This window comes from Hypanus sabinus, unplaced genomic scaffold, assembly GCF_030144855.1.
Source record: "Hypanus sabinus isolate sHypSab1 unplaced genomic scaffold, sHypSab1.hap1 scaffold_377, whole genome shotgun sequence".
Lineage (NCBI taxonomy): Eukaryota > Metazoa > Chordata > Chondrichthyes > Myliobatiformes > Dasyatidae > Hypanus > Hypanus sabinus.
The window spans coordinates 414812-441518 of record NW_026781269.1 but is presented as its reverse complement, the minus strand read 5'-3'; the positions used below and the strand labels follow the sequence as shown (position 1 = coordinate 441518).

The 26707-nt window shown below is 44.3% G+C and overlaps 1 protein-coding gene across 1 annotated transcript; it reads right to left on the bottom strand.

The window, feature by feature from the left end:
* Positions 1–268: 268 nt before the first annotated feature.
* Positions 269–25329, bottom strand: LOC132388673 (uncharacterized; the record flags this gene model as incomplete). The annotated part of the gene is made up of 5 exons (XM_059961047.1): positions 25184–25329; positions 8795–8886; positions 5523–5689; positions 433–604; positions 269–334 (listed from the first exon to the last, which is right to left on the bottom strand). Coding segments are annotated over exons 1-5 (643 nt in total), but the record flags the coding sequence as incomplete, so codon positions are not given.
* Between the last annotated feature and the right edge of the window lie 1378 nt (positions 25330–26707).

Here is a 26707-nt window from a genome sequence, read left to right as displayed (position 1 = left end):
GGCCTGACTGTGGTATACTATTCTATGTCCTACGTTTCTTCTTTCACCGACGGGAATATGCGTTTAGCAAACTCATAGATTTCTCCAGGTGTACAGCCGAAGATCCAGACGGTAAAAAGTGTTCTGAAAAATGCAAGTGGTTACCCGTCCCCCGGACACAGCAACAGAGTGTCTCCCAAACTCTGACAGTCTCGAAACATGCCCGTAAAGACAGGTATTTAGACTCAGTGTGAAATACAGACTTTGAGATTTCTGTTCTATCGCTTACCTTTCAGATGCTTGGGCATTTCAGGTAAACTCCGCTTACGGTCCATGTAGACGAACTGCCCGTCACCTGTTCAAACAGGTTAACCTGCATGAAATCTATTCTGTGTAATACTGTAAATTCATCAGCACTTACATCTGTAACACACAGTAAATTGTCCACCGTACCTCGTTCCCGTATTTCATTCAATATTCCGCTCAGCTTCGGTAAATGGTGATGTAGTTTCACAAAGGATTCCCACATCACCCTCCGGGCCCCGGAGCCCTTCTCCATCACCAGATCCAGGAGGAGTTTGGAAGCGCCCGCTCGGTTTCCCTTCTCCGCGAGCTCAGTCACGCCCTGTAATGAACAACGGGGAATATATCGAGGAGCGGAAGGATGGGTACAAATCTACTCTGAATATGGACTGACCCAGCACATTCTGCTCGCCACAGATCACTAACAGCCATTGAAGTGTTCGTACTGGGGAACGATTTTAAAAGAAGCCAGCGGGGTCAATGTGGAGTTCCTGTACGTCACAGATTGCGGGGTAATAATCAACCTGACGAGTTTTAAGAGGAGCACACATGCGTGAGTGAGCCAGAAATAGAGTGGGGAGTTGAGGCTTTGTGCAAGAAAGGGTTCAGTGAGAAGCGGCGGCGGGTTTAGGTCGTTTTTGAGTAATATTTTACCTCTTTTTCATGACTAGAACAGTGGGCATGCTAGGCAGAATAGTGGAATGCTTTTCCGACAGGGTTAGCAATACAGGGAGACCTCCATTTTCTCCAATAATTACACCGTCAGGAATTTCACCCAGCTGCAACTTCCTACAGACTGTGCTGCGGAATTGGAGCTGGAACTGGATGAACCCGGGATCACTCGGGAGCCTGACAGGTTGTCTGTCAGGCTATTCCCAAGGCGCAGGACACAGGTAACCGGCAGCGGGGCGGAGAGGGGAGGGAACAGGCAGCCGCTACAGGAAACTCCTCTATAACAGGTATACGGCTTTCAGTTTCGGGGTATGGCCTCGCAGTGGAAAGCCACGGTGATTATGCCTTTGGATCTGAGTTTTTCTTTGTGACTCGGAAGGGATGAACAGTGCTGAGCTGCACTGACAGAGGGAATTCAATGGTCAGTGGAACAGACTGGAGATACTATTTATGAGAACAAGGCATTTGGATAGCGGCTTGCCAATGCCTGGGATATCTCCCGTTGAGTCTGACACATTATGAAAAGGCAGGATGAACTGTCAGAGGTCGTGGTCCACGTTGTTACCAAGGACAAGAGTAGGAAGTGTGATGAGGTCCTGCAAAATCATGTCATGGAATTAGATGCTACGTTAAAGGGTATGAAGCCGAGAGCTGTGTTGTAGGGATTGCTATCAGTACCACGTGCGAATGAGGCCTGAAATAGGACGATAATACAGTCTAACGTGTGGGTGATCAGATGCTGCATTATGGAGGGCTTCAGATGTTTAGATGATTGGGCTCTCTTCCAAGGAAATGGGACATGGAGAGAGGTGAACCTTTTGCACCTGAACTGGAGGGGGACTGACAATCTTGCGGGAAGGGTTGTTAGCGCTGCATTTGGGTTTGGTGATGTGCTAAAATTGAGTTGCGGGGGATGAATAATCAGAGCGGATAATGGAGTGGCTGTGTGGGAAATGTGTTGTTAGGCCAACTTACAGAGTCAGGACTCTAAAAATGATGAAACTAATGTTCTGAGTTGCGTATTGTTTCATTGCAATGAGTATTGTAGGAAAGGCAGATGAGCCCAGAGAATTCATCAGCACATTGAATGGCAGCATTGTAACCATTGATGTGATTTGGTAGGAAGAGGCTGTTCAGCATTCCAGTGTTCCGTTGTGTAAGGCATGATTCATTCGAGCGGGATGAATTATGGAAGGAGAGGTGGCATAACTAGTCAGGAAAAATGTCCCTGCATTGCTCTAACAGGACAAACTGGAGGGATCATCTACTGACTGCATGGGTGAAACTGAACATTAAGAAATGGATAGTCATTGGGCTTTAGAGGATCAAATTTGTAGAAAGATCACAGACAGTCACGATAAACACAAGATTATGATGGTAGGTGACAGACGTGTGCAGGGAAACACTTTGGATCTGGTGCCATTAGCTTAAAGATCATTACGGAACAGGGTACGTCTGGTCTTCGGGTTAAGAATCTAAATTGGAGAAAGGCCAATTTTAATGGACTTAGAAGGGATTTGAGGAAAATGGATTTGGACCGGTTGTTTTCTGGTACAGACGTGCTTTGTAAGTGTGAGGCTTCCGAAACTGAAATTTTGAGAGTACAGAGTTCGAGTGCATAAATGACCACAAGTACAGAGTTTGACTGTTCCTGACGGAATAAAAAGCAACAATAAGATGTTTAAGGAACCTTGGCTTTTGAGGAATATTCAGATCCTAAGCACATAGCAAGTACTGTTTCGAAGGATCAAATGAGGTACCCGACGAGTACAAGAAATGCAAGAGTTACTAAAGGAGGAAATCAGGAGAGCTAAAGATCGGCATGAGATTGCTCTAGCAGACAAAGGAAAATAGAATTCCAAACTCGTCATCAAATATATTTCGAACAGAATTATGCCAATGAACAAAATTGGTCCTCTTGAAGTTCAGAGTGGGCCTTTATGCATGAAGCTGAAAATGGTGGGGAGATTTAAATGGACTTTGTTGCGTTTATATTTACTGTTGTATGTTTCACTGCTGTCTTGCCTCACTGTAAAGACCCTGAAGATATGCAGAGTCTTTGGAGTGAGGCAAAGAATCAGTGAAATCATGGACATTATACAGATTATAGAGGAGGAGATATTTGTTGTCTTGAAGCAGATTAGCGTGGATAAATCCTTAGTGCTTTCCTTCTTTTGAGGCTAGTTCAGAGAATGCAGGTGCTCCGCTAAAGGTATTTAAAATGTCAGAGGTGGAAGTATTGGAGGGTAAGTAATGTTGTCTGTTGTTTATAAAAACTGTAAGAATAAGCCAGGGAATCAAAGGCTGGTGATCCTGACATCAGTGCTAGTAAAGCTAGTGGCAGAATGGCAGGTATTCTAAGGGACTGAATATTAGTATTTGGATGGACAAGGATTGATTAGGGATAGCCAACACTAATTTGTGTCTGGTAAATCTCGTCTAACCAGGCTTACAGCTTCTTGAGGAACTCACCAGGCAAATAATGTAAACCGCTCAGTGGATGATATCCACATGAACTTCAGCATGGCCTTTGAGAAGATCCTTCATGAAAGAGCTTGATCAATAAGACTAAGTGGCTTACCATTCATGACATGGTAGTAATTTAGTTTAGATATTGGAAACGCAAGGGTCGTTAAGAGATGACTGGGGGTCTATGACTAGTGGTGTACGGCAGGGATCTGTACTGGGTCTGGTGTTGTCTGTCATATATATCAATGCTCTGGATGATGATGTGGTAAACTGTGTCAGCAAATCTGTGGATGACACCAAGGTAGTGACAGCGAGGAAGGTTATCTGAGCTTACAGCGGGACATGGAACAACTAGAAAAAGGTGGAATGGAGATTCGGAGATAGAATTTAATGAGACACATGTCAGGTGTTGCATTTTTTAAGGACAAACCACCAGAATACTAAGACATTGAGCGGTAGGACATTAAGCAGTGCAGTAAAACTAAGATATCTGGGAATACAGATCCATGGGCTTTCATAAATCAAAATATTGAAAACAGAAGTCGGGATATTATGTCGAAATTGATGTTGCAAAGGCTATTTTGAAACAATGGGTGCACCTCCCTCTCGGAAGGTTATCAATAAGAGCGTAGAGAAATATTACAGATTGTTGCCAGGACTTGAGGACCTGAGATATAGGGAAAGTGTGAATAGGTTAGGATATTATTCCATAGAGTGTAGGAGGACCAGGACAGATGTGACAGAGGTATACAAGCTTATGAAAGGTATAGATAGAGTTAGTGTGAAAAGGCATTTACTACTGAGGTTGGGTGAGACAGGAATTAGAGATCATTGGGTAACAATGACAGGTGAAAGGCAAGATGACGGGAACTTGTTCACTCGGAGTGTAAAGTGCAGCCATCGGAATTAGTTGATGTACATTCGATTTGAACGTTTAAGATCAGTTTGGATAAATTAATTCAATGGGGGTTTATGGATGTCTCCAGTCTGGGTTCAGTTCAATGGGACTAAGCAAACAATAGGTCGGTGTGGACTAGATGGGCAGAAGAGCCTGTTGCTGTACTGTTGAGTTTGATGACTACGGCTAGCTCAAACTATGGCAGGGTCACTGTTGATTTTCCCTGAGGTACTTGCTGGTGAACCGCAGCAGGTTCACCCTTCACTGTCAGTTTCCATGTGGGGTCCAGTTTCAGCCAATAGCTGGGAACTGGCAGTGAGGAGCAGCTAGTAAATACACGACTATTGTGCATGTGTGTCAGACCGAAGCCAAATGCTGGTGATGTTGAGTAAGAAGTTTGGATTGAAATTGTCAGCTGCCTCACGTGGAATGTAGTGTTCGGTATCGTGTGTGGCTCTTCACTAAAATTCAGTCTGCGTGGCAATAAGTGAACGCACTCCAGTAGCACGAGGACCATTGGAAAGCTGCTTCTTTGTAATTCTATGTTAGCTGTAGATGTTTGGAATATTTTCAGTGATAGTAATATTGCACTTCCCGGTGTTAACAGCATATGCCGTGGTAACAACAAACTCAAATTGTAACAATCACAAGGAACAAAAGATAACAGAAACATGAGGTATGCTGTGAAAATCGATTTTAAAAAAGTCAGCAGTTCAAATGAGAGACGATAGTCAGTGTTGCCTGGTGAGTTGAAAATGGGTTTGAAGATGGACTCGAGAAATGAGCTGAGAAATATGTCACTATATATCTGATTTTGGGAAACCCGTGGGTCAGCAGGAGAACACAGATTAGTGAAAGGCCATTAAGGTCGAACATTGGGAACATGATGTGATGTCAGTCTGAGTGATGTCAAGTGGTTCTCTGTCCACCTGCAATGTCCGTCAAGCGTCATATTAGTAAAGTCACCTGTCAATCATTGCCTGTATCCTAACCTGTCTAAAAATGAACGTGGTCAGATAACTGGAAAGGGGATTGTATTGGTAAATAAAGGTTCAGGGTATCCGCAGATTAAAATTCTTTTCTTGATGTTCACCAGAAGCATTACATGATTTTCATAGCCCGGAGGCACCGTTACACCGGTTCTGTCGGTCTGTAACAGATTCAGTAGAATCTACAATCAGTCTATGTTCCTCCCACTTACGTGATACTCTCGCCCGGTGAAGTGATCCTCGCCCATTAACATGGAGCCGACTCCCTCCAGACCCTCCTCAATCGCCTGCTCCAGTCGCTCCATGTAGAATCTCGTCAACCGGAACAGGTGGTGATCCTCACATTTTGACAGGAAGGCGGAGATTGTGGAGTTCAGATCTGTAGTCAAGCATGGAACATAAAATAGTAGATGTACCATGCGTATGCGGACACGATGCCAATTGAAACCAATCCCATCTTTAGGAACACGGTCAATGTCCCTCCGTTCCCAGCCTACTCATGAATTCAAACGCCTCTCAGATGCTGCTGAGTATCTGTTTCCAGTCCCTCCCTCGGCAGCACATTCCAGACACCGATCACTCTCTGTGGAAAACATACATCCTAAATCCCCTTTAAACTTTACCCTCTAACCTTAAACCTATTCCCTCTGGGATTTGTGGTGAAACTCGTCTGCACCCTCTCCGGACCCTTCACATCATTCTCGTGATGTGGTTACCAGATTTCTGCACAATACTGAAATTGTCTCTTAACCAAAGTTCATCTAGTTATCGCCCAACTTTAACAAATACCTCAACTCATCGTTAGCACGCTACCAACTGTGTTACCTCTTTCATGAGAGCTATCCATATCCAAGACCCGTCTGTACAACAAACTTATTAAGGGTCCCAGATTTCAGTGTGCACATCGCTAGCGAACTTGACCTCCCAAAGTGCAACTTCTCATATTTGCCAGAATTAACTCTGCCTGGTGACAGTCTGTTCATATTTCTAATTCGATGCTGAGCACTTTGAAAACAGTCCCAAATTTACTCAACACTGTCAACTGTGTAAATCGACTAATGAGTGCGCCCACGTGGTGTTACAAAGTATATCATTTTGAGTGATGCATAGTTTATTATGAATTTATTTAAATCACACACGACGCATGGCGAACCAGTGATCTTTGAGGACACTACTGGTCACACATCTTCAGCCAGAATAACGCTCCTCCTGTCCTGATTCTTGAAGCATTTCCAGGAGATCTTGGTGTCTGACAGTGTCAAAAGCTTTTGTATAGTCGATTAAACATAGGTAGATGTCTTTTTTTACCTGGATGGCTCGTTCACAGATCATTCGTAGCATGAAAATTGCATTTCTGGTTCCAGTGTTTTCCACAAAGCTCCATTGTTCTTTAATGGATTCTGGTTTTAAAAGCGTCTTGCTCTCATTCTGATTACTCTGAGAATAATTGTTCCCACCTGGTTCCTCAGGCTTATTGTACGATGTAACTCACATTCTGTTGCTCCCTCTTTCTTTGGAAGTGCGACGAACACTGATTTACTTAAATCATCAGGTATCTCCCCATGATCACAGATTTCATTTGCTATTTCTGTTATTTTCTCTATTCCAAATTCTGCTAAGGCCGGTATCATTTCAACAGCGATGTTGACTGGACTAGTTGCTCTGTTACGTTTTGTTTTATTTATGGCTGCTCGAATCTCTGATTTTAGAATGTTAGGTCCTTCAAGATTCTTCTTTATGTTCGGCTAGACTCGGACCAGACAGCATCCATTAGAATAGAAGGAGAAGTGAGTGAGTATGAAAATACCATGACAGGCAAGGTTGTGTCTTTTCACCTGACTTCTTCAACCTGTATAGTAAAAATGTCTTGAGAAGTATCAAAGACATCAAAGGACTCACAAATTGGAGGCCAGAATATAAATAACATCCGATATGCTGATGACATCGTACTAATAGCTGACTCGGAAACAGAATTTAAAGAACTACTCACTATAGTGGCAGCACAAAGAAATTGAAGAGGCCTCTAAATCAACACTAAGTGGACAGAAAGCATGGGCATCTCCAGAAAGACAAACATCCCACAATGTGTGATCAAGATCGGAAATACAAACATCAAACAAGTCAACAAATTCAGATATCTTGGCAGCCAAATAGCAAGCGATGGCAGGTGCGACACAGATATCAAATACAGATTAGCAATGGCGAAACAGGCTTTCCAGAAAATGAAGACCATATTAACAGACAGAAAGATGAGTCTGTACACTAAAAACAGAATACTGCAGTGCTACATTTATTCTATCCTGACTTATGGAAGTGAATGCTGGACTATTTGCCCAGCAATGGAAAAGAGACTAGAAGCAGCTGAATTATGATTATCAAGAGAATGTTAGAATATTAAAATATCATGGGCTACACACAGGTCAAATGAAGAAGTTCTCAGAAGAGCACAAGCAGTTAGATCACTCATAACAACAGTAAGAGAAAGACAACTCAGATTCCTAGGACACATCATGCGGAAAGATGAACTTATACTGTCTGGAAAGATCGACAGGAGCAAACTCAGGTGGCTGCATATCGGGGAAATGAAGTCATCCAAAGAGCGAGGGATAGATCCATGTGGAAAGCAATGGTCACCCACACCCGCATCGGACATGGTACCTAGACAGACAATCCTATTCTATTCGATGTGCCCAAAACAACTTTTAAATCAATGTACAAATTCTCTAATTAAGATTCCTTAATTCCTTAAGATTCCTTAACCTGAAACGTTGATACTTAATTTCTCTTTATAGATGCTAGCTGACCTGCTGAGTTCCTCCAGCATTTTGTGCGTTGCCTTCTCTACTTATCATTTTGTTTTACTTTAATCTTATTCGCCAAGGACATTTCATTGCTTCGGTAGCCCTCCCCCCCCCCCCAGATTCCCTGTTTAAAATTGCTCCTGTTCACTGCATCCCGCATCCAGTCGGTTCTCCCTCAATATAACGTTCTTTAGCTCGGCCACAAAAGACAGACAGCGGGAATCTCCGCTCAGCTCCATTGTGCAACAACCCGGAAATCCGGGGAGAATTCACCATTGTCCTTCCAAACGAGAAAACAACATCTGTTTTTCACACTGGCTGTTGGAGGCATTTTCCACATCAGTTTGTACCAAATATTCTGTCTGTTCCCTGGATTGTTGCATTGCCCGCTGCTGTATTCCTGAGCTTCATCTACTTATTCAGAAGCTCCTTCTCCTTTCACTCAGGTGAAGATTTGCCTGGTGAGCGGAGCGATTCGACCATTCCCCTTGTTAGGTCCTTGTGCTGGAGCTGCTGAATTGTTCCAGTGCTCAAAGTCGCTTTACCAGTAGGATCAATGACCCCGTTTGATGGTACTTTTTCCCTGCCCCTTTATCGCCTAAGTTTATTCCACTGAACTATTGATGACTTGACTACACGTCTAACATAAGGACAGGGTTTTAATAAGAGCACAGTGAGCATACCTGTGTCCATTCTGACTCTGACTGAAGTTAGTTGATTGTTGTCTTCTTGACTGCCGTCCGAGTGGAAGAAAGCCCCACCTGCTGGCAATGACCTGAATTACACAAATAAAAGAGAGAATCAGTGACTCTGAACTTCATGATTTTAACCACTTTTGTAAGGTCACTGCTCACTCTCCGACATTCCTGGGAGTAAATGGAGATTGGAACAAAGACCTCCAACTGAACACAAATTTCAAAAAGATAGCAAGGAAATATAAGGAAACGTTTTTAAAGGAGTGATGCATTGAAGCTGAAGAAGCCAACAGAATTGGACAATGAAACTAGATATCTGTTGCGGAAGATTAGAGAAATCAAAGGAACACTTCATGTAAAATGCATATAGGAAAATGAGTACAGGGAAGGACCTTACAGAAGCAGAAGACATCAAAGGGAATTGGCAGGTACACACAGAAGAATTGCAGACAGATCCAACAGCGAAGACACCTGCAATGACTCCCTCAGCGATCCAGAGCCAGACATTCTGGAAAGTGAAGTCGAACGGGAGATAGAAAACATTGCCAATAATAAAGCTGCAGGATATGACGGGAGTCCAGTTGAATTGTTTAAAACTAAAAAAATTTGATGCTGTACTGAAAACAAAAACAACAATGAACTTAAGGCTGGATATAGATCCGTTTTTATCTCAATTCCCAATAAAGGAATGTTGAAATTACCAAACTATTTCACATGGTAGCAAGTTAATGCCAAAGATCATTCAAGCAAGACTCCAGCAATATATAGATCGAGAACTGCCAGAGGTGAAAGTTGGTTTTAGAAGAGGCAGAGGCACCAGAGACCAAATTGCTAACCTACGCCGGATAATGGAGAAATCGGGGTAATTCCAATAAGGTATTTATCTATGTTTAATTGACTGCTCTAAAGCCTTCGATAGTGTGGACAATAATAAACGATGGCAAATTCTTAAAGAAGTGGACATATAATCTGCCTTGTGTGAAACGAAGATCAAAAAGCAACAGTCAGAACTGAACACAGAACAACAAACTGATTCAACATTGGGAAAGGAGTGCGACAAGGCTGCTTACTGTCACCATACTTATGTAATCTATATGCTGAACACATCATGGGGAATGTTGGTCTCGCGGACTCAAAGTTGCCAGATGAAAAACTAACAACCTCAGATTCTACTGTAATGGCTGAAAGTGAGGAGGATCTGAGGAAGCTTCTGATGAAAGTGAAAGAAGAAAGTGGAAAGCTGCCCTCTTGATCAATATTAAGAATACCGGCCAGTCCTATCAGCTCCGTGGTAATAAGTGGAAAGGAATTGGAAATAGGAACAGATTTTGTCGGTTCAACGCCTTTTATAGATGGCAAATGTAGCCACGAAATTAAACATCTCATGTTTCTGGGGAGGGCAGCAATGGGAAATTTATATAAAATATGATGAAGTGCAGAGACGTAACAATGCCTACGAAGGACCGTAGAGTCAAGTCTATGGTATTTCCAGTTGTGATATATGGCTGTGAGAGCTGGACTATTGGTAAAGCTTAAATGCAAAAGGAGCAACGCCTTTGAACTTGGATGCTGGAGGAAAGTGTTAAGCGTTTGTTGGACAGCAAGTAGATCCAACAAGACTATACTTGGTAAGATACAGCCAGAATGCTCACTAGATCCAACAAGACTATACTTGGTAAGATACAGCCAGAATGCTCACTAGATCCAACAAGACTATACTTGGTAAGATACAGCCAGAATGCTCACTAGATCCAACAAGACTATACTTGGTAAGATACAGCCAGAATGCTCACTAGATCCAACAAGACTATACTTGGTAAGATACAGCCAGAATGCTCACTAGATCCAACAAGACTATACTTGGTAAGATACAGCCAGAATGCTCACTAGATCCAACAAGACTATACTTGGTAAGATACAGCCAGAATGCTCACTAGATCCAACAAGACTATACTTGGTAAGATACAGCCAGAATGCTCACTGGAAGGCTTGAAAAGCTCAAATATTTTGGCCACATCATGAGAAGACGGAATTACTTGGAGAAGAATCCAAGGTAAAATAGAAGGCAAAAGAAGGAGAGGATGACAGAGACTATGATGGATAGATAATATTATTCAGGAAATGGGTTTGACCTTGGGGGATCTTAGAGAGACAGTTTCTTATAAGAAGGCTTCGTGTGCAGAAACACTGTTTTATTTGGCTGAATTCATGGATTTTCATTTATGTTTGAATGACTATTGAATTTGAACATAAGTTGGACAATGATTGTATCATAAACAAAATACAGAATAAATATAAATGTTTTCGGTCAATAACAGACTTGTAATTGTTGCAATTTGTTCTTCAGATAAGTTGATAGTGCAGACAGGGAACAACTAAGCACCAAGTATCTGACCCACAGCATCTAATACCACAGTCTGCTGGCCCGATGTGGCTCTGTTTACTCTGTTATTTAAACCCAGACACCTGAAACAAAGACCAACCACAGGGTTCCTCTAGCTCAAGGTGCCATACAGTAAGATCATCCCTTGCCCTCAAAATCACCCCAGCACCGCAATTGCCGGTCAACACTTCACCAGTGTCCCCCACAATATACTGAATCCTTTTTCGTCCTCGCTAGTTCAGAGGATATTAACCCCTGTTTTCCCACTTCAATCCGTCGCCTTTACAGCTCCGCAAACTCCTTGTCGAAGATGAGTGACATTTAAAAGAAAAGAGCTTATTGGATTTTTCCCATGAGTCAGGATACTAAACAAGTAATGGGGTCTACGGGAAGGGACTCCTTAATGGTGAAGCCCATTGGCTGCTGTGCTAAAGTAACATTTGCTGCCATTAATAGGAGATAAGATAAATCCCGTCACTTCACGGCAGTTATCTGAGAAACGCCAGGCACGCGCAGCGTGAACAAATCGTCTCAACCTCAGCCCGGGAGCGCGCGGGTGACGATGCTCCGCGCGAGGGCGCGCGTGGGCGGTGGGCGGGGCGGTGAGCTGGTGCGTACAGTAGATGTGGAGACGGTAGAGTCAGGGACAGGGAACGGGGAGCGCGGTCTTCGGTCCCGTACTGTGCTGGCCAGCTCACCGAATGAGTCAAAAGTTATACCCACTAATGCAGCGGGGGCATACAATTAATGCACAAAGCTGAACGCAAATCATTTAATCAAGCAAACGGCTTGTGTTCAGCTCAACTATTCTAAGTAAAATCATATCTCCTTCCACATACGAGTAAGCTTACATTAATTAAGTTGTCAGAATTTTTCCAGTCAACACAACAAAACACAGAAGTGGACCACCCGGCCCCTCGAAACTGCTGTGCAGATAATGAGATCACGACCCAACTGATCTAAAATTTCATTACATATTCTCTCTTGTCCATCCCTGTAACACTTCAATCCCGCTGTTTATCAAAAATATAGGCCTTCAACAGAATCACAGTCTTTGCCTCCACTGGCCATTGAGCAGAGGAGCTCAAAACACCCACAATCGACACAGGATCAGTCGATGCACTCGTCTGAAATCGTAAATTCTGGAAAAGGAACAGGTGTTCACTGTAAATCTCTCACACCCTTGCTTCGAATCAGATGGCCGTCGTTCTTAATCTTTACCTAAACTGTGGAAAATGTCAAGCATGCAAACAGGAAACAGTAGGAACACATAAATCACCACCACCAGAAGTGGCTTAAAAAAAAACAAATATCTTCTTGATCGCTGATCCAATGCACAAACAACTGATTGTTTCGAAATAAAGGTCCGAAATAAATATCAGAAGATGAATTATTCTCACCTCAATTCCCGAACGATATTCTGACAGTATGGATACTGTGAATCGTTACTTACAAATAACCCCTCCCACTGCCCGACACGGATCTCTCATAACCATGGCAACACAGACAATGATGGAGGATCTCAATAGGTCAGGCAGTATCTCTGGATGAGTGTAAACTGTCGACGTTGCGGATCGAGTCCCTCCATCAGGACTGGACTGGAAAGGGGAAGAGGGCAGATGATTGACTGATTTGGAAGGTCCGGCTTGTTGTTCTGTGAGACTCGGGCTTCAGGGTCTACGAGCAAGCGGCTGCCTGTCCGGTCACATTCCTCAGAACAGGGAGCGGCCGCTCCGCTGAAATCAATTCCAAACCGGTTCGACTAGAGACTGTTGTTCAAATGTGAAGGAAGTTTAATATTGTATTTACCCTTTCTGCTACATGGCGCGATGTAAAGAACATGACCTATAGCCTTCAAGGTAACAGTATCTTGTTCCATAGATGCTGCCTAGCCTGCAGATTTGCTCCTGCATTTTGTGTGTGTTGCTCCGATTTCCCGCATCTACTGTTTTCTTTAGTTTGAGAAAGATCGGTGGCGGGTCACTGCCCTGTGAGATATTTCATATGTCACTACCGGGGTGAAAGATGCCTTCTGCTCGCACTCAGTAGAAACCACCCTGAGGAGTATTTGTGGTTGACGGCAAAGTCTTCGTTTCTCTTAACGATTTGGACAATGATCGACTCGTTACCAAGAACATATCAAGACACCGCTCTCCCACAAAATTCACTCGCGATCACGACCAAAGCCAAGCCTCACAGTAAACGCTGTATAATTGTACAGAATCATAGACAACACTTACCTCTGATATTTAACCGGACGGCGTTCAGTGTGGTCCCGGGAAATCACAGTCTGACTACCCGGGTGATCGACAATGGTCCTGCACTGGTGTGCTTGCCCTGTACGGAGAGTTGAGTCTGAGCTGCTGCACTAACCTGTCCGTCCGGATTTCCGTGTAGATCTCTCATTTTTCTTTCACCGCTGCAGTGGGGTGGAGTTTCTCTGTTTAACTCAGCGAGTCCCAGGCTGCGGATTTGATCCAGTCCGAGTTCTGGGAGGGTCTGAGCTCCTCCCCGTGTGTAAACAGGACTGCCCGGCGTAGGTACCGTTTCAGTTCAAATGTCTCTCACCTGTTTAGGTGTTAAGTCCAAGGAGACAACTTTCTGCTGAAATTAAACCAAAGTGTTCTGCTATATATAGATAGATAGATAGATAGATAGATAGATAGATAGATAGATAGATAGATAGATTGATAGATAGAAAGATACGTCTATATATATACACCAAAAATCATTAATTAACACTATCATTGAGATGTTATTGCATTTCCACCCGGATTACTATTGTCACAAGAGTCCCACTCGCCCACAGTTAACGAGGGGATCATTTCACAAACAGTCTTTGTTGATCCACACCCCGCCGGAAATACTTATTGAATTTGTTTCTCATAAAATGTCATATGTTCTAAATGGCCAGAAGTTTTACTGAGAGGGCTGGGGAGGGATGGGCTGATTGAAAATGGGCGTTACTGAGAGGGTGATGCAAAAACTTAAGTAAAACAGTTGTCAGAATGGCCGCCTTGGAGGGGGTAACGTATTATTTGAAAATCAGCGCCAGGGAGGGAATCGTGTGCTTGTTTAAAATGGAAGACTCACTCCCCACTATACCTTGATCTACTTCTTACTCTCCCTATCCCTCTAACCCATCTAGCACATCTATACCCCTCATGATTTTGTAGACCTCCGTCAATTTTCTCCCAAAATCTTCTGCGTTTCAATGAACAAGTCGTAAACTACTCAAACTTCCCCTCTAACTCAGGTCCTCTAATCGCAGCAACATCCTTGTCAATTTTCACTCTACCCTGTTAACCTTATTTAAATCTTTCCTGTTGGTACGTGACGCAAACTGCACTCAACACTCCAAACTGGACCTGATAAATCTCTAATGCAATTTTAACATAACATCTACTGCTCAACCTTCCTCAATGTGTTTAGTCACATCCACAAAAAATTCAACCAGGCTCGTAAGACACAACCTGCCTTTGACAAAACCATGCTGACTATTCCTAATCATATTATGCCTCTCCAAATGTTCATAAATCCTGCCACTCAGGATCATTTCCATCAACTTACCAACCACTGAAGTAAGATTCACTGGTCTATAATTTCCTGGGCTATCTCTACTCCCATTCTTGAATAAGGGAACAACATCTAGACACTAGACACTAGAATACTACAGCACAGTACAGGCCCTTCAGCCCTCGATGTTGTGCCAACCCATTTATTCCTTTAAAAAAAGTACTAAACCCACTCTACCCCGTAACCCTCTATTTTTCTTTCATCCATGTGCCTGTCCAGGAGGCTCTTAAATACCTCTAATGTTTTAGCCTCCACCACCATCACTGTGAAGTCATTCCAGGCACCCACAACCACTGAGTTGCTTCCTGTACTGAATAATTTATGAAGGCCAATGTGCCAAAAGATTTTTTTATTACTGTATCAAGGTGTGCCGCCACTTTCAATGACTTATGTACTTGTCTTCCAGACGGCTTTGCTCGACCGCACTCCTCAGTACCCTACGGTTCACTGTGTAAGACCTACCCTGGTTGATCATACAGAACAGGAACACCTCAGACTTGTCTGCATTAAATTCTGTCTGCCATTTCCAGTCCACTTTTCCAGCTGGTCCGGATTCCACTGCACGCTAATAGTCTTCTTCGGTGTTAACTAGACCCCCAATCTTGGTGTCATCCGCAAACGTGCTGATTCAATTAACCGTTTTGTCATCCACATCATTGATATACATGACAACAGCATCGGACCAGCAGCGATATCTTCGGTATTCCTCTAGTCACAGGTCTACACAGGAGAGGCAAACATCTATTACCGCTCTCTACCTTCTCCCACAATGCCAATATCTACTCTAATTTATTACCTCACTCTGAATGTCAGGCAAATGACTTTCCTCGGTCAGCCACTCACGTGAGAACTTGTCAAATGCAAAGTAGACTGCATCGACTGCCTCCTATTGTGGATGTAACAGGTATGATTGATCGGATAGGTTGTGTGTATATTTTAATATTAGGAGCGTTATGGGGAAAGGTGATTAACTTAGAGCATGGATCAGAACATGAAACTACGATGTTGTAGCCATGACTGAGACTTGGTTGAGAGAGGGGCTGGAATGAGTGATTAATGTACCAGATTTTCGAAGTTGTAGAAAAGATACAGGAGGCGGTGGAAGTGGCGGGAGGGAGTTGCACGACTAACCAGGGACAATTTCACAGCTGTACTCGGGGAGATATAATGGATGGGTCAGACAGAGTCCATTTGTGGGAATTGAGGGAGAGGCAGAGTATAATCAAACTGATGTTATTGTACTACAGACGCCCTAATAGCCACCGGGACATTGAGGCAAAGATATGTAATCAGTTTAAGGAAATGTGTAAAACATATATTTGTTGTCATGGTGGATTTCAACGTCCCTAATATAAACAGGGCCTTTTTTAGTGTCGGGGTTTAGTTTGGGGCAGAATTTCTTAAATGCATACAGGAAGGTTTCTTAAAGTAATATGTGGACGGTCCAATGAGAGGATGGGCCATATTGGACCTGGTTTTGGATAACGAGTTTCACCTTTCAGTGGGTGAACAGTCAGGGAACATTGAAAATAAATCCTTAACTTTCAGGATAATGATGGTTAAGGAGAGGCATAGTTACAGTGGAAGTGTTTTAAATTGAAGTAGGACAAACTTCGAGTGTATTAGACAGGAACTAAGAAGCGGTAATTGGGAACATATTACATCAGATATGTACAGGGTGTTTAAAGTTTAATTGATGAGAACAGGAAAGGTGTGTTTCTGTTAAAAGAAAAGACGGGGTTGGAAAGACAAGAGAAAGTCAGATGTCCGCGACGTAATAAATTTAGTCAAAAAGGAAAGGGAAACCTATTTTAAGATTCAGAAGTTAGGATGAAAACACATGATGAGGTGTTGGGCCTCCTAATGAGTATTAAGACTATAGGACCGTAAGACGTAGGAGTAGAATTAGGCCATCTGGCCCATCAAGTTCGCTTCGCCATTTAATCGTGTCTGATCGTTTCTTTTTACCTCTCAGACCTGCTCCCTGCTGCTCCCCATAAAATCTGATAGGTGGATAGATTCCCAGAGCTTGATGGGGTTTACTCCATTTCATTGAAGGAGGCAAGACATGAGATTGCTGGGACCTTGCCCAGTATATTTCTGTCCTCTCTAGCACCGGCGAGGACCAGGAGAACAGGCAATCCGATAATTTTCCAACTGTCTTTATGAAAGGAGTGAGGGACAAATCCTGGGAACTGTAGACCGGTAGGTCTCACCTCAGGTGGAGTGAAGCTGCTGAAAGAAATTATTCGGGTTCGGATTTTTGAGCATTGGGAAACCATGGCCTAATTAGGGAGAGCCAGCTTGGCTATGTGTTTGTTAGGTCGTGTCATACCAAATTGATTGAGCGTTTTGACAAGACGATGAGAGAGATTGATGAGGGTGGGGCACTGGATGTTGTCTACATGGATTTTGGTAAGCCATTTGGCAGTCCTTCGTGGATGGCTAATCCAGAAGTGGAGTATTCATGGGATCCGCAGTGAATTCGCTGTTTGAATTCAGAACTGGTTTGTGTATAGACGGCAGGTGGTAGCGGCTGAAGAGACTAATTCGAGCTGGTGGTCTGGAATTAGTGGAGCTTCGCAGCATCTGCATCGGGACATCTGCTGTGTGTGCTGTGTATAAATGATCCGCATGAAAATGCAAAGGGGTCGGTCAGTACATTTGTGGATCATACTAAGACGGGTGGAATTGTCTATCGTGTAGAAGACTGGCAATAAATACAACGTGATATAGAATAGTCACAGATGTGGCTGAGAAATAGCAGACGGAGTTTTTACCCAGATAAATATGAGGTGCAGCACTTCGGTAGGGCAATATGCAAGGAGACAGTACACTCTTAGGAACAAGATCCTTAACAGTTTTGCTGAGCAGAGAGATCTGTGATCCAGGTTCATAGCTCAATTAAAATGGCTACACAGGTCGATAAGGTGGTTAAGGAGGCTTATGGAATGTTTGTCTATATCAGTCGAGGCATTGAGCTGAAAAGTTAGGAGACTGTACTGCAACTTTATAAAACTCTAGTAAGGCCACATCTGGAGAACTGGTACATTTGTGGTCACTCCACTATGGAAAGGATGTCGAGGCTTTGGAGAGGGTGCAGAAGAGGCTTACACGGATGCTGCCCTGCACAGAGGGTATGAGTTATCATGCGAAGCTGGATAGATGAGCTGATCACTGGAGTACAAAGCTGAGCAGAGATCTGATAGAGTTTTAAAACATTATGAGAGGTTTAAATGGAGTGGACAGGGGTAATCGGTTTCCCGGGGTTGCAATGTCTGATACCAGAGTGCATGCATTGAAGGCAGGAGGGGGTAGCTTCAAGGGGGATGTGAGGGGTGAGCTTCTTTATTCAGAGTCGTGTTCAGAGAATGTGCTGCCTGGTATGAGGGAGAGGCCAAGACATCAGTGGTTTTTAAGAGACGTTTGGATAGGCACATTGAAGTAAGGAAGACTGGGGATATGGACATGGTGTTGGTGGGAGGGATTAGTGTCTGTGTGCTTTGATTTGCCTCTGAGGTGCTTCAGCACTACATTGAGAGCCGCATGGTCTGTTCCTGCGATGTGCTGTTCTGTGGAAGAGTTTTCCAGTCCGTCCTGACTGAGCAATGACAGAACATTTTCCCTGACTAGTAACGCCGCAACCCCCCTTTAATCCCTCCCACTCTCGTGCGTCGAAAACAACGGAACCCCGAAATTCTGAGCTGCCAGGCCTGCCGTCCTGTAAACAAGTCTAATGGCTACAGTAGCTGATCTGCCTATCCTTCAATAATTATTACACGGAATTATTAGTTATACCATTAGGACATGATGAAGTCGTACTTAACCTTTTGATTCCTCACTCTCTCTCCACTCCTTACTCCCTCACCTTTCCACCTTTCTCTCCTATCCAAGTCACACGCTCTCTACCTCTCACTCACCCTCTCATAATCCTTCAGACCCTTGCCCTCACGGTCTCCTCCTCAAACACCCTCTCTCCCCTCGCTGTCGTCCGCTCTCTCCCTCTCCTCACCCCTCACTCTCTCCTCTCTCTCCATCTCTCTCCCTAACTCGCTCTCTCGCTCCCCCTTCTCACTCCCTCTATCTGCCCCAAATAGTGAAACATCTTCAATTTTCCCCTCTCCAATTTCCACACCCACACCCTGCCCTTCCCCTGCCCTGCTCACCCCCTGACTATTCCCGTGTACCTTTTGCTCTCTCTCACATGTACACCAAACCCATTTAAAAGTTTACTGGTAACTGTGACCGGGACTGAACCAGGTTCCTGATACTTGATAATGTTCTTTATATTGTGCAATGTCAAGGATGGGTATGCCAAGGGTTGAATTATTTAAAGGGATCTTGAAAAAATAGTTTTTAAAACAGCAGCAGATTCTGTGAGTCTCAGGTGAACATAAAATACTTAAAATCGCAGCAAACGGGGAAGCAACTGTAACTGCTGACGTGGCGGGTTCACGACTCCAAGCAATTTACTATATATCACTTGTTGTTTTATCGCATTATCCTGCAGCGGAAATGATTAAATACATTATTGAAGTGACTTTTTTCACACCCGCATGAGGGTGAATTGTCAAAGTGGTCCGATTTGATTTCAGCAAAAAGGCCCTTCCCTGTTCTGCGGAATGCGCCCGGAGTCAAACAGAACAACAACCCATATCTTCCAAATCAATGATCTGGCCTCTTCCTCATTCCTTTCCATTCCACTGACGGGTCTTGGTGCGAAACATCGATTAATGGTTCACTTCCATGGATGCTACCAGACCTGCTGAGTTACTGCAGCATCTTCAGTGTTACCATGGTTACGAAAAATCGGCGCGTGGAAGCGTGTGGGCCAGTGGGCGAGGCAGTATGAAACTACTTCAAACCACATCCACGCTGTTGAATTGTATTGGGGGGGGGGAGATTAGTTGTGAATAATTCAACTTCTGATATTTATTTTGGACTATCATTTAATCACCCCATTGTCTGCATTATGGATCGGACATCAGGGAGTCATAGAATCATAGAAAAGTATAGCACAGAAATAGACGCTTCGGCCGAGGAATTTAAACTGCCTAATCTCATCGACCTGCGCTGGGGCCATAGCCCACCATCTAAATTATTAATCCCACCGACCTGCGCTCGGGCCATAGCTCGCCATACCCCCACCATCTAAATTATTAATCCCACCGACCTGCGCTGGGGCCATGGCTCGCCATACCCCCACCATCTAAATTATTAATCCCACCGACCTGCGCTGGGGCCATAGCTCACCATACCCCCACCATCTAAATTATTAATCCCACCGACCTGCGCTGGGGCCATAGCTCACCATACCCCCACCATCTAAATTATTAATCCCACCGACCTGCGCTGGGGCCATAGCTCGCCATACCCCCACCATCTAAATTATTAATCCCACCGACCTGCGCTGGGGCCATAGCTCACCATATCCCCACCATTTAAATCATTAATCCCACCGACCTGCGCTGGGGCCATAGCTCACCATACCCCCACCATCTAAATTATTAATCCCACCGACCTGCGCTGGGGCCATAGCTCGCCATACCCCCACCATCTAAATTATTGATCCCACCGACCTGCGCTGGGGCCATAGCTCGCCATACCCCCACCATCCGAATGATTAACCTCATCGACCTGCGCCGGGTCTAGTGCCCTACCATCCAATCGATCAGTTAGACAGTGATATGGTGTTCTCATGCACTACTCTTGCTGGCCGCTAATTCCAGGATCCTCTGAGTCAAGAAGTTTCCACTCACGTTCCTCTTAAACTTATCATCATTCACTCTTCACCCATGACTTTTTGTTGTAGTCCCACTCACCATCAGAGGAAAAAGATTCTTTAGACTTACCCTATATGTATCATAATTTCGTATACCTCGATCAAATTTCCTCTCAATTCTATTGAATCTGTCCTATACCTCACGTCATCCTGACCCGGCAACATCATTGTAAAATGTTTCAGTATCCTATAACCGTATTCACATCTTTACTGCAGGTAATCTTTCACACTGTTCTCCAAAGTCTTATACAAATTCAACATAACATCGCATCTCCTGTACTCAATACATAGATTTATGAAGGCGATTGTTTGAAAATGTATTCTTTACGACCCTATCTAACTGTCACGCTACATTCAATGAATTATGGAACTGTAACCCCAAGTCCCTTCGTTCCTCCACACTCCTCAGTACCCTATCTTTCACTGCTTCAGTCCTACCCTGGCTTTTCCTACCTAAGAACAACACCTCACACTTGTCCGCGTTAAATTACCTTTGACGGTTTTAGCCCATTTTTACAGCTGGTCCAATTCCCTCTGCAAGTCATAATAACCTTCCTCGCTTTCGACTACACCCCTAACCTTGGCGTTCTCTGCAAATTTGCTGACCTAGATAACTACATTGTCATGTAGATTGTTGTTTTCGATGACAAAGAACAACCGAGCCAGCGCTGATCTCTGCAGCTTTCCAGTCAGAGAGGTAACCATCTACAGCTACTTTCTGGTTTCTCCCACCAGGACAATATCTTATCCAGCTTATTGAATGCCGAGTGACTGGACCGACTTGGCTATCCTCCCATGCGAGACTTTGGCAATCCCCTTCTAAAGTCCATGAAGACTATATCCACTGCCTTGTTTTCATCAACTTTCGTGGTAACACCCTCAAAAATATCGATAAGATTGCTGAGACAAGGCCAACCACGTACGACTCCATGTTGACTGTCCATAATCAGTCGATGTCTGTCAAATAATTTATATATCCTATCCCTTAGAATAGCTCCCGATATCCTTCCCACTGTTGATATCAGACTCACCTGCCTAAAACATTCTCACAGAGTTGTTGACCCTTTCTGAAACAGAGGATCCTCTATAATCCACAGAGGATCCAGGACCTCAGTACTTATACAGACTCTCTATCCATCTCCCAAGTAAATTCAGATGCAGAATATCCATCTCTTCCATCTCTTCATCTCCCCATCTCCTTTGGCTCCATGTATGGTTTACCGTTCTGATCTTTCAGAGGCCCTTGCAATCCTTTTGGTCTAATCTGTATAATCCGTTAGCACTGGCCTTCACCCAAAGCATTCATTTAGCACACTTGATTTCTTTCCAAGAATTACCTTGCATTTCGTATACTCAATAACAACCGACCTGCCTACATCTAGTATGGAACTCCTTTTATCTCGTAACCAGAGCCTCAACATCTCTCCAAAAAAACAAGGATCACTAAACTAGTTTTCCTTGTCTTTTATTCTGATAGGCACATACATACTTTATACTGTCAACATTTCACATCTGAAGGTCTCCCGATTATTAGAACGCCTTTGCCGGAGAACAGCCTGTCCCATTCCATAGTGGCCAGTTCATTTCTGATACCAAAAAAAATTGTCCTTTCCAAATTTTAATCTCAACCTATGCAGATACCCCTTTCCATTTTTCCTCTCAATCTGGTGGTATTGTGATCACGAGATGCAAAGAGTAGCCCTCCACTCCCCTCTCTCCTTGCTGCCCACCTCACTCATTCCTCTCTCCTATGCTTCCCGGTCACTCACCCTCCTTACTCACTGCACTTTTCTCTCACCCCTCCCACTCGCCTCCTCCTGCACACTCCTTCCTCTCTCTCAATGAGCCCTCCTCGCATCCCTCTCCATCATCGCCTCTCCCATTCTGCTGAACCCTCTTCCTCCACTCTCTCCCTTCTCCTCATTTCTCACCTTCCTCACTCTTATCCCGTTCCGCTCCTTACCCGTGACTCACCCTCTCTCCAACTCTTTCTCTTATCTCCCAGGCGCGCTCGCTACCACTCTCACTTACCCTCTCCTAATGCCTCATACCCTTTCTCTCAAACTCTCCCTCTCTCTCCCACTCTATCTGTCCCTTTCTCTCCCCTTTCCCTCCATCTGTTTCACTGTTCCCTCTTCCTCCATCTCCTCATTCTCTCTCGCCCTCTCCATGTCTCCCATCTCTTTAACTCTCTCCCACTCTTCCTGCTCCTGACAGAACTTCATCTTCCCCCTCATCAACTTCCACACACTCATCCTGCCCCTCCTCCGCCTGCTCACCCCTTCAAACTCCCCTCCTCCTTTCCAGCAGCCTCTCCCTCCCCCTCACTCTCGCGGATACAGCAAACATTTGAAGGTTACTGGCAGCGGTAACAGGGAACATTGCCAAGTTAATGTTGCGGTTATGAACGCCACGGCCAGATTATTTGAAGAAATCATAAAAATACTTGTAGAATAATTGCTGATGATGCGAGACCGAAGGAACATAAAATGCTGGAAACTCGCAGAAATCACTCCCAGCCCTGTAACGGGTTATTTTGCGGGTTCGAGACCCCAGGTAAATTTCTTAAAGACACATTAATGGTTCAATCGGTCTTCCCTGCAGCAGACATGGTTAAATACATTATAAAATTGAATGATTTCACACCTGAATGACAGTGAATTGTCGAGCCGGTCGGATTTGATTTCAGCAGAAAGGCCGTTCCCTGTTCCGAGGAATGTGGGGTCCAGCAGATGCTTCCACACAGACCCTGAGCTCCGAGTTTCACAGAACAACCACCCGCATCCATGGTCTGCCCTCTTTACCCTTCCTTTCCAGTTCCACTGAAGGGTCTTGGCCCGAAAGCTCGACTTATTTCTCCGTTCCAAAGATTTTGCCGGTCCTGCTGGGTTCCTCCAGCATTTTGTGTGTTACCATGGTTACGAAAGATCAGCGTGTGGGTCAGAGAGAAGGGGCAGCTTGAAAAGTCTTCAGAACATATCCTCCTTGTTAGAATATTCCTGGTGAATTAAGCTGTGAAAAATTAAGATTCTGAAAATTATTTCTGATCTCTGGTTAGTTAACCCGTTCTCTGTTATGAATCAGAGATCAAGGTGATATAGAAACGTACAACACAAAAACAGGCCTTTCGGCTGAGCCATTTAAACTGCCTAATCCCTTCGAGCTGTACCGGGGCCAAAGCCCTTCACGCCCCTCCCATCCAGACTGTCTCTTAATGGTTGAAATCGAACTGGCTTGTAACATGTGTATCCAGCAGAACGTTCCGCACTCTCTGGACCTTCTGAGTGAAGATGTTTCCCCTCATGATCCCCTGAAACTTTTCATTTTCAACCCTTCACCCATGACCTCTGGTTGTAGCTCCACCCAACCTCAGTGGAAAACGACTGATTGCGTTTACCCTCTCAAGCCCTCTCATAATTTTGTTTATCTCTATCATATCTCCTCTCGATCCACTTCGTTCAATGGAATAAACTTCGAACTTTTCAATCTTTCCTTACAACTTAATTTTTCTAAAATTTGTTTTCTTTATATATTTAAAAAGGTATTTTAGAAACTGCAGATGACGCGAGTCCGGAGTAAAAATAAAATGCTGGAAACTCTCTGCGAACGGGGTAGAGTGACTGGTAAAGCTGCGTGTTTGAGACCCCAGGTAGTTTTCTTTGAATCACGTTAAAGATCCTATCACTCTTCCCTGCAGCAGAAATGGTTAAACACAATATTAAAGTGTTGTTGTTCACACCTGAATGAGAGTGAATCGTCGAACCGGTAGGATCTGATTTCAGCAGAAAGGCCGCTCCCTGTTCTGAGGAATGTGGGCGGACAGGCCGCTGCTGTCACACAGACCTGAGCCCCAAGTCTCTCAGAACAACAACCCGAACCTTCCGAATCAATCAGTAACCCGGTTTCTTCCCAGACTGGCGAGATGGAGCAATTGATGTATTGGGCGGGGCAGTTTTAACGACCTCAAAACAGATCCAAGAACATACTTGGGGAATGTAGGAGTGAACAATACAACTTCTGATTTTTACTTCGGATCTTTGTGTAATCAACCCGTGGACTGTTGTGAATCAGCGACAAAGGAGTCAGAGAGTCACAGCGTTAAAGTGACAGAGAAAAGTACAGCACAGGAAAAGGTCTGTCAAAACTGCCTGCTCCATCGACCTGCACCGGAGAGGTATCTACCATAGCCCTACCTTCAAAACTATTTCCTAAACGTTGCAATCCAGTTCGCATGCCCCACTAGTGCTGGCAGCTCGTTCCACGCTCTCAGGACCCACTGAGTCAGAATGTTTTACCTCATGTCCCTTTTAATTTCTTGACCTTTCACCCTTCACCCATCAGCTCCGGTTGTGGTTCTACCAACATTAGTTGAAAATCCTGCTTGTATATACCTTATCTATACCCCTCATAACGTTGTATACCACCGTAAAATCTCCTCTCGAATCTTCTATATTCTAAGGAACCAGTTTTAATCTATTCAATCTTATAAAGCAGGTTTTCCAGAGCCAGCCAAATCCTTGTAAACTCGTCTTGCCCTCTTTCAACCTGAGTTCATTTTCCCTGTGGGGAGCTGACCAAAGCTGTGCTCAACCTTTCAGATTAGACACCGACAGAGTCCTGTACAACCTCAGCTTACCATCCCGTCCCGTGTACTCGGTACTTTGGCCTGTGTACCGGCAGCTTGCTTCTGATCTGTGACGTCATTTTGCCAGCTGGCCCACGTTCCGCTGCAAGCCGCTGTCGTATTCCCGCCGCCGAACGCACTTCTACGTTTGGCGTCATCCGAAACTGTCCAGATGCGTTTAACCACATTATCATTCAGATCGCTAATATCGATGAAAACAGCAGAGGACGGTCCCTAGTTTATCCTCCTAGTTTGCCTCAAGTCAGCAAACAAAACCTCGGTAATTTGTATAGTCCATGGTGTTGATGCCGTTTTGCCTTCCCTCCATAGACTCTCTCCGTACCCCAAGTAAATACAGATGCCAATTAAATGCATTCCTTTGGCTGCAGACTCGGTTTACCACTCTGATCTCCCAGAGGACCAAGTCAGTCTCTAGCTTTCCCTTAGCTCTTAGCATAGCAGCATCACCCCGAGGAATCTTCTTCAGATTTTCTGCTACGGCATCACCGTGCCTTCTTTTGAGCCTTCTGCTTTCTGTCGTAAGCGTTCTCTTGCATTTCTTACCGTCCTCGTTGCACGATGGGTTTCCGGCGGTTCTCCATCTCCTGGTCTCTGGCACCCTTCCCCACGTCAGCACACCGGTCACTCCTGCGCCATCTGCTGGTGACTAAAAGGTGCCCGACGGTTAATCCATTCGTCAGAACCATCAGGAATGGGATTTACAGAGGTGAGGATGCAATTAAATAAGTTCATTGACATCGCGAAAGATAGGGACAAACAGTATACAGAAGGTAAACAAATAAATGGAGTGAACATCATTGTATAATACTGTGAGAAATGAAAATACCAGTAAATGTTTCTTAACCAGCTAACCACTGTCACTGTCCGCAGATGCATTGCCGTGATTTTCGAGATGCAATATTGGGTTTTATTATTTTTTTGGCAACAAATGTCCACAGATCGATCAAAAGTGAAGGAGACGATGTACCAGATCGAAAAAGGAGGAACAACCTGGACATTAAACACCGGTGTACACTCAGACCAGAAGAAAATTCCGATTGGCATGTAACTATTCGGAATCCTACTCAATATCTGGTCCAGGACAACGATCAGTGGATCCGCCGCTTCCAATGCAACCAGTTAGCGAGTGACAACTCCGGGGAGAATTCAAAATGCAGAGCTGCAAATGGGACTTGGGGTTGTGCAGGATACCCTAAAGTTTAATCTCCAAGGTTGGGTCGGTGGGGAAGTAGGCGAGTGCAACTTTGGCGTTCGTTTCTAGTGATATAGAATACAAGAGCAAAATGATGTGACTGTGAGACTCTGTCAGGGCTCGTCAGGGGGATCTCATAGAAACTTTTCGAATGTTGAAAGGCTTGAAAAGATTTGATATGGCAAAGTTATTTCCCATGGTAGGGGAGTCTAGGACAAGAGGGCACGACTTCAGGTTGAAGGACGTCCATTTAGAACAGAGATGCGGAGTCGTTACTCTAGTCAGAGTGTGGTAAATCTGTGGAATTTATTGCCAAGTCGTTG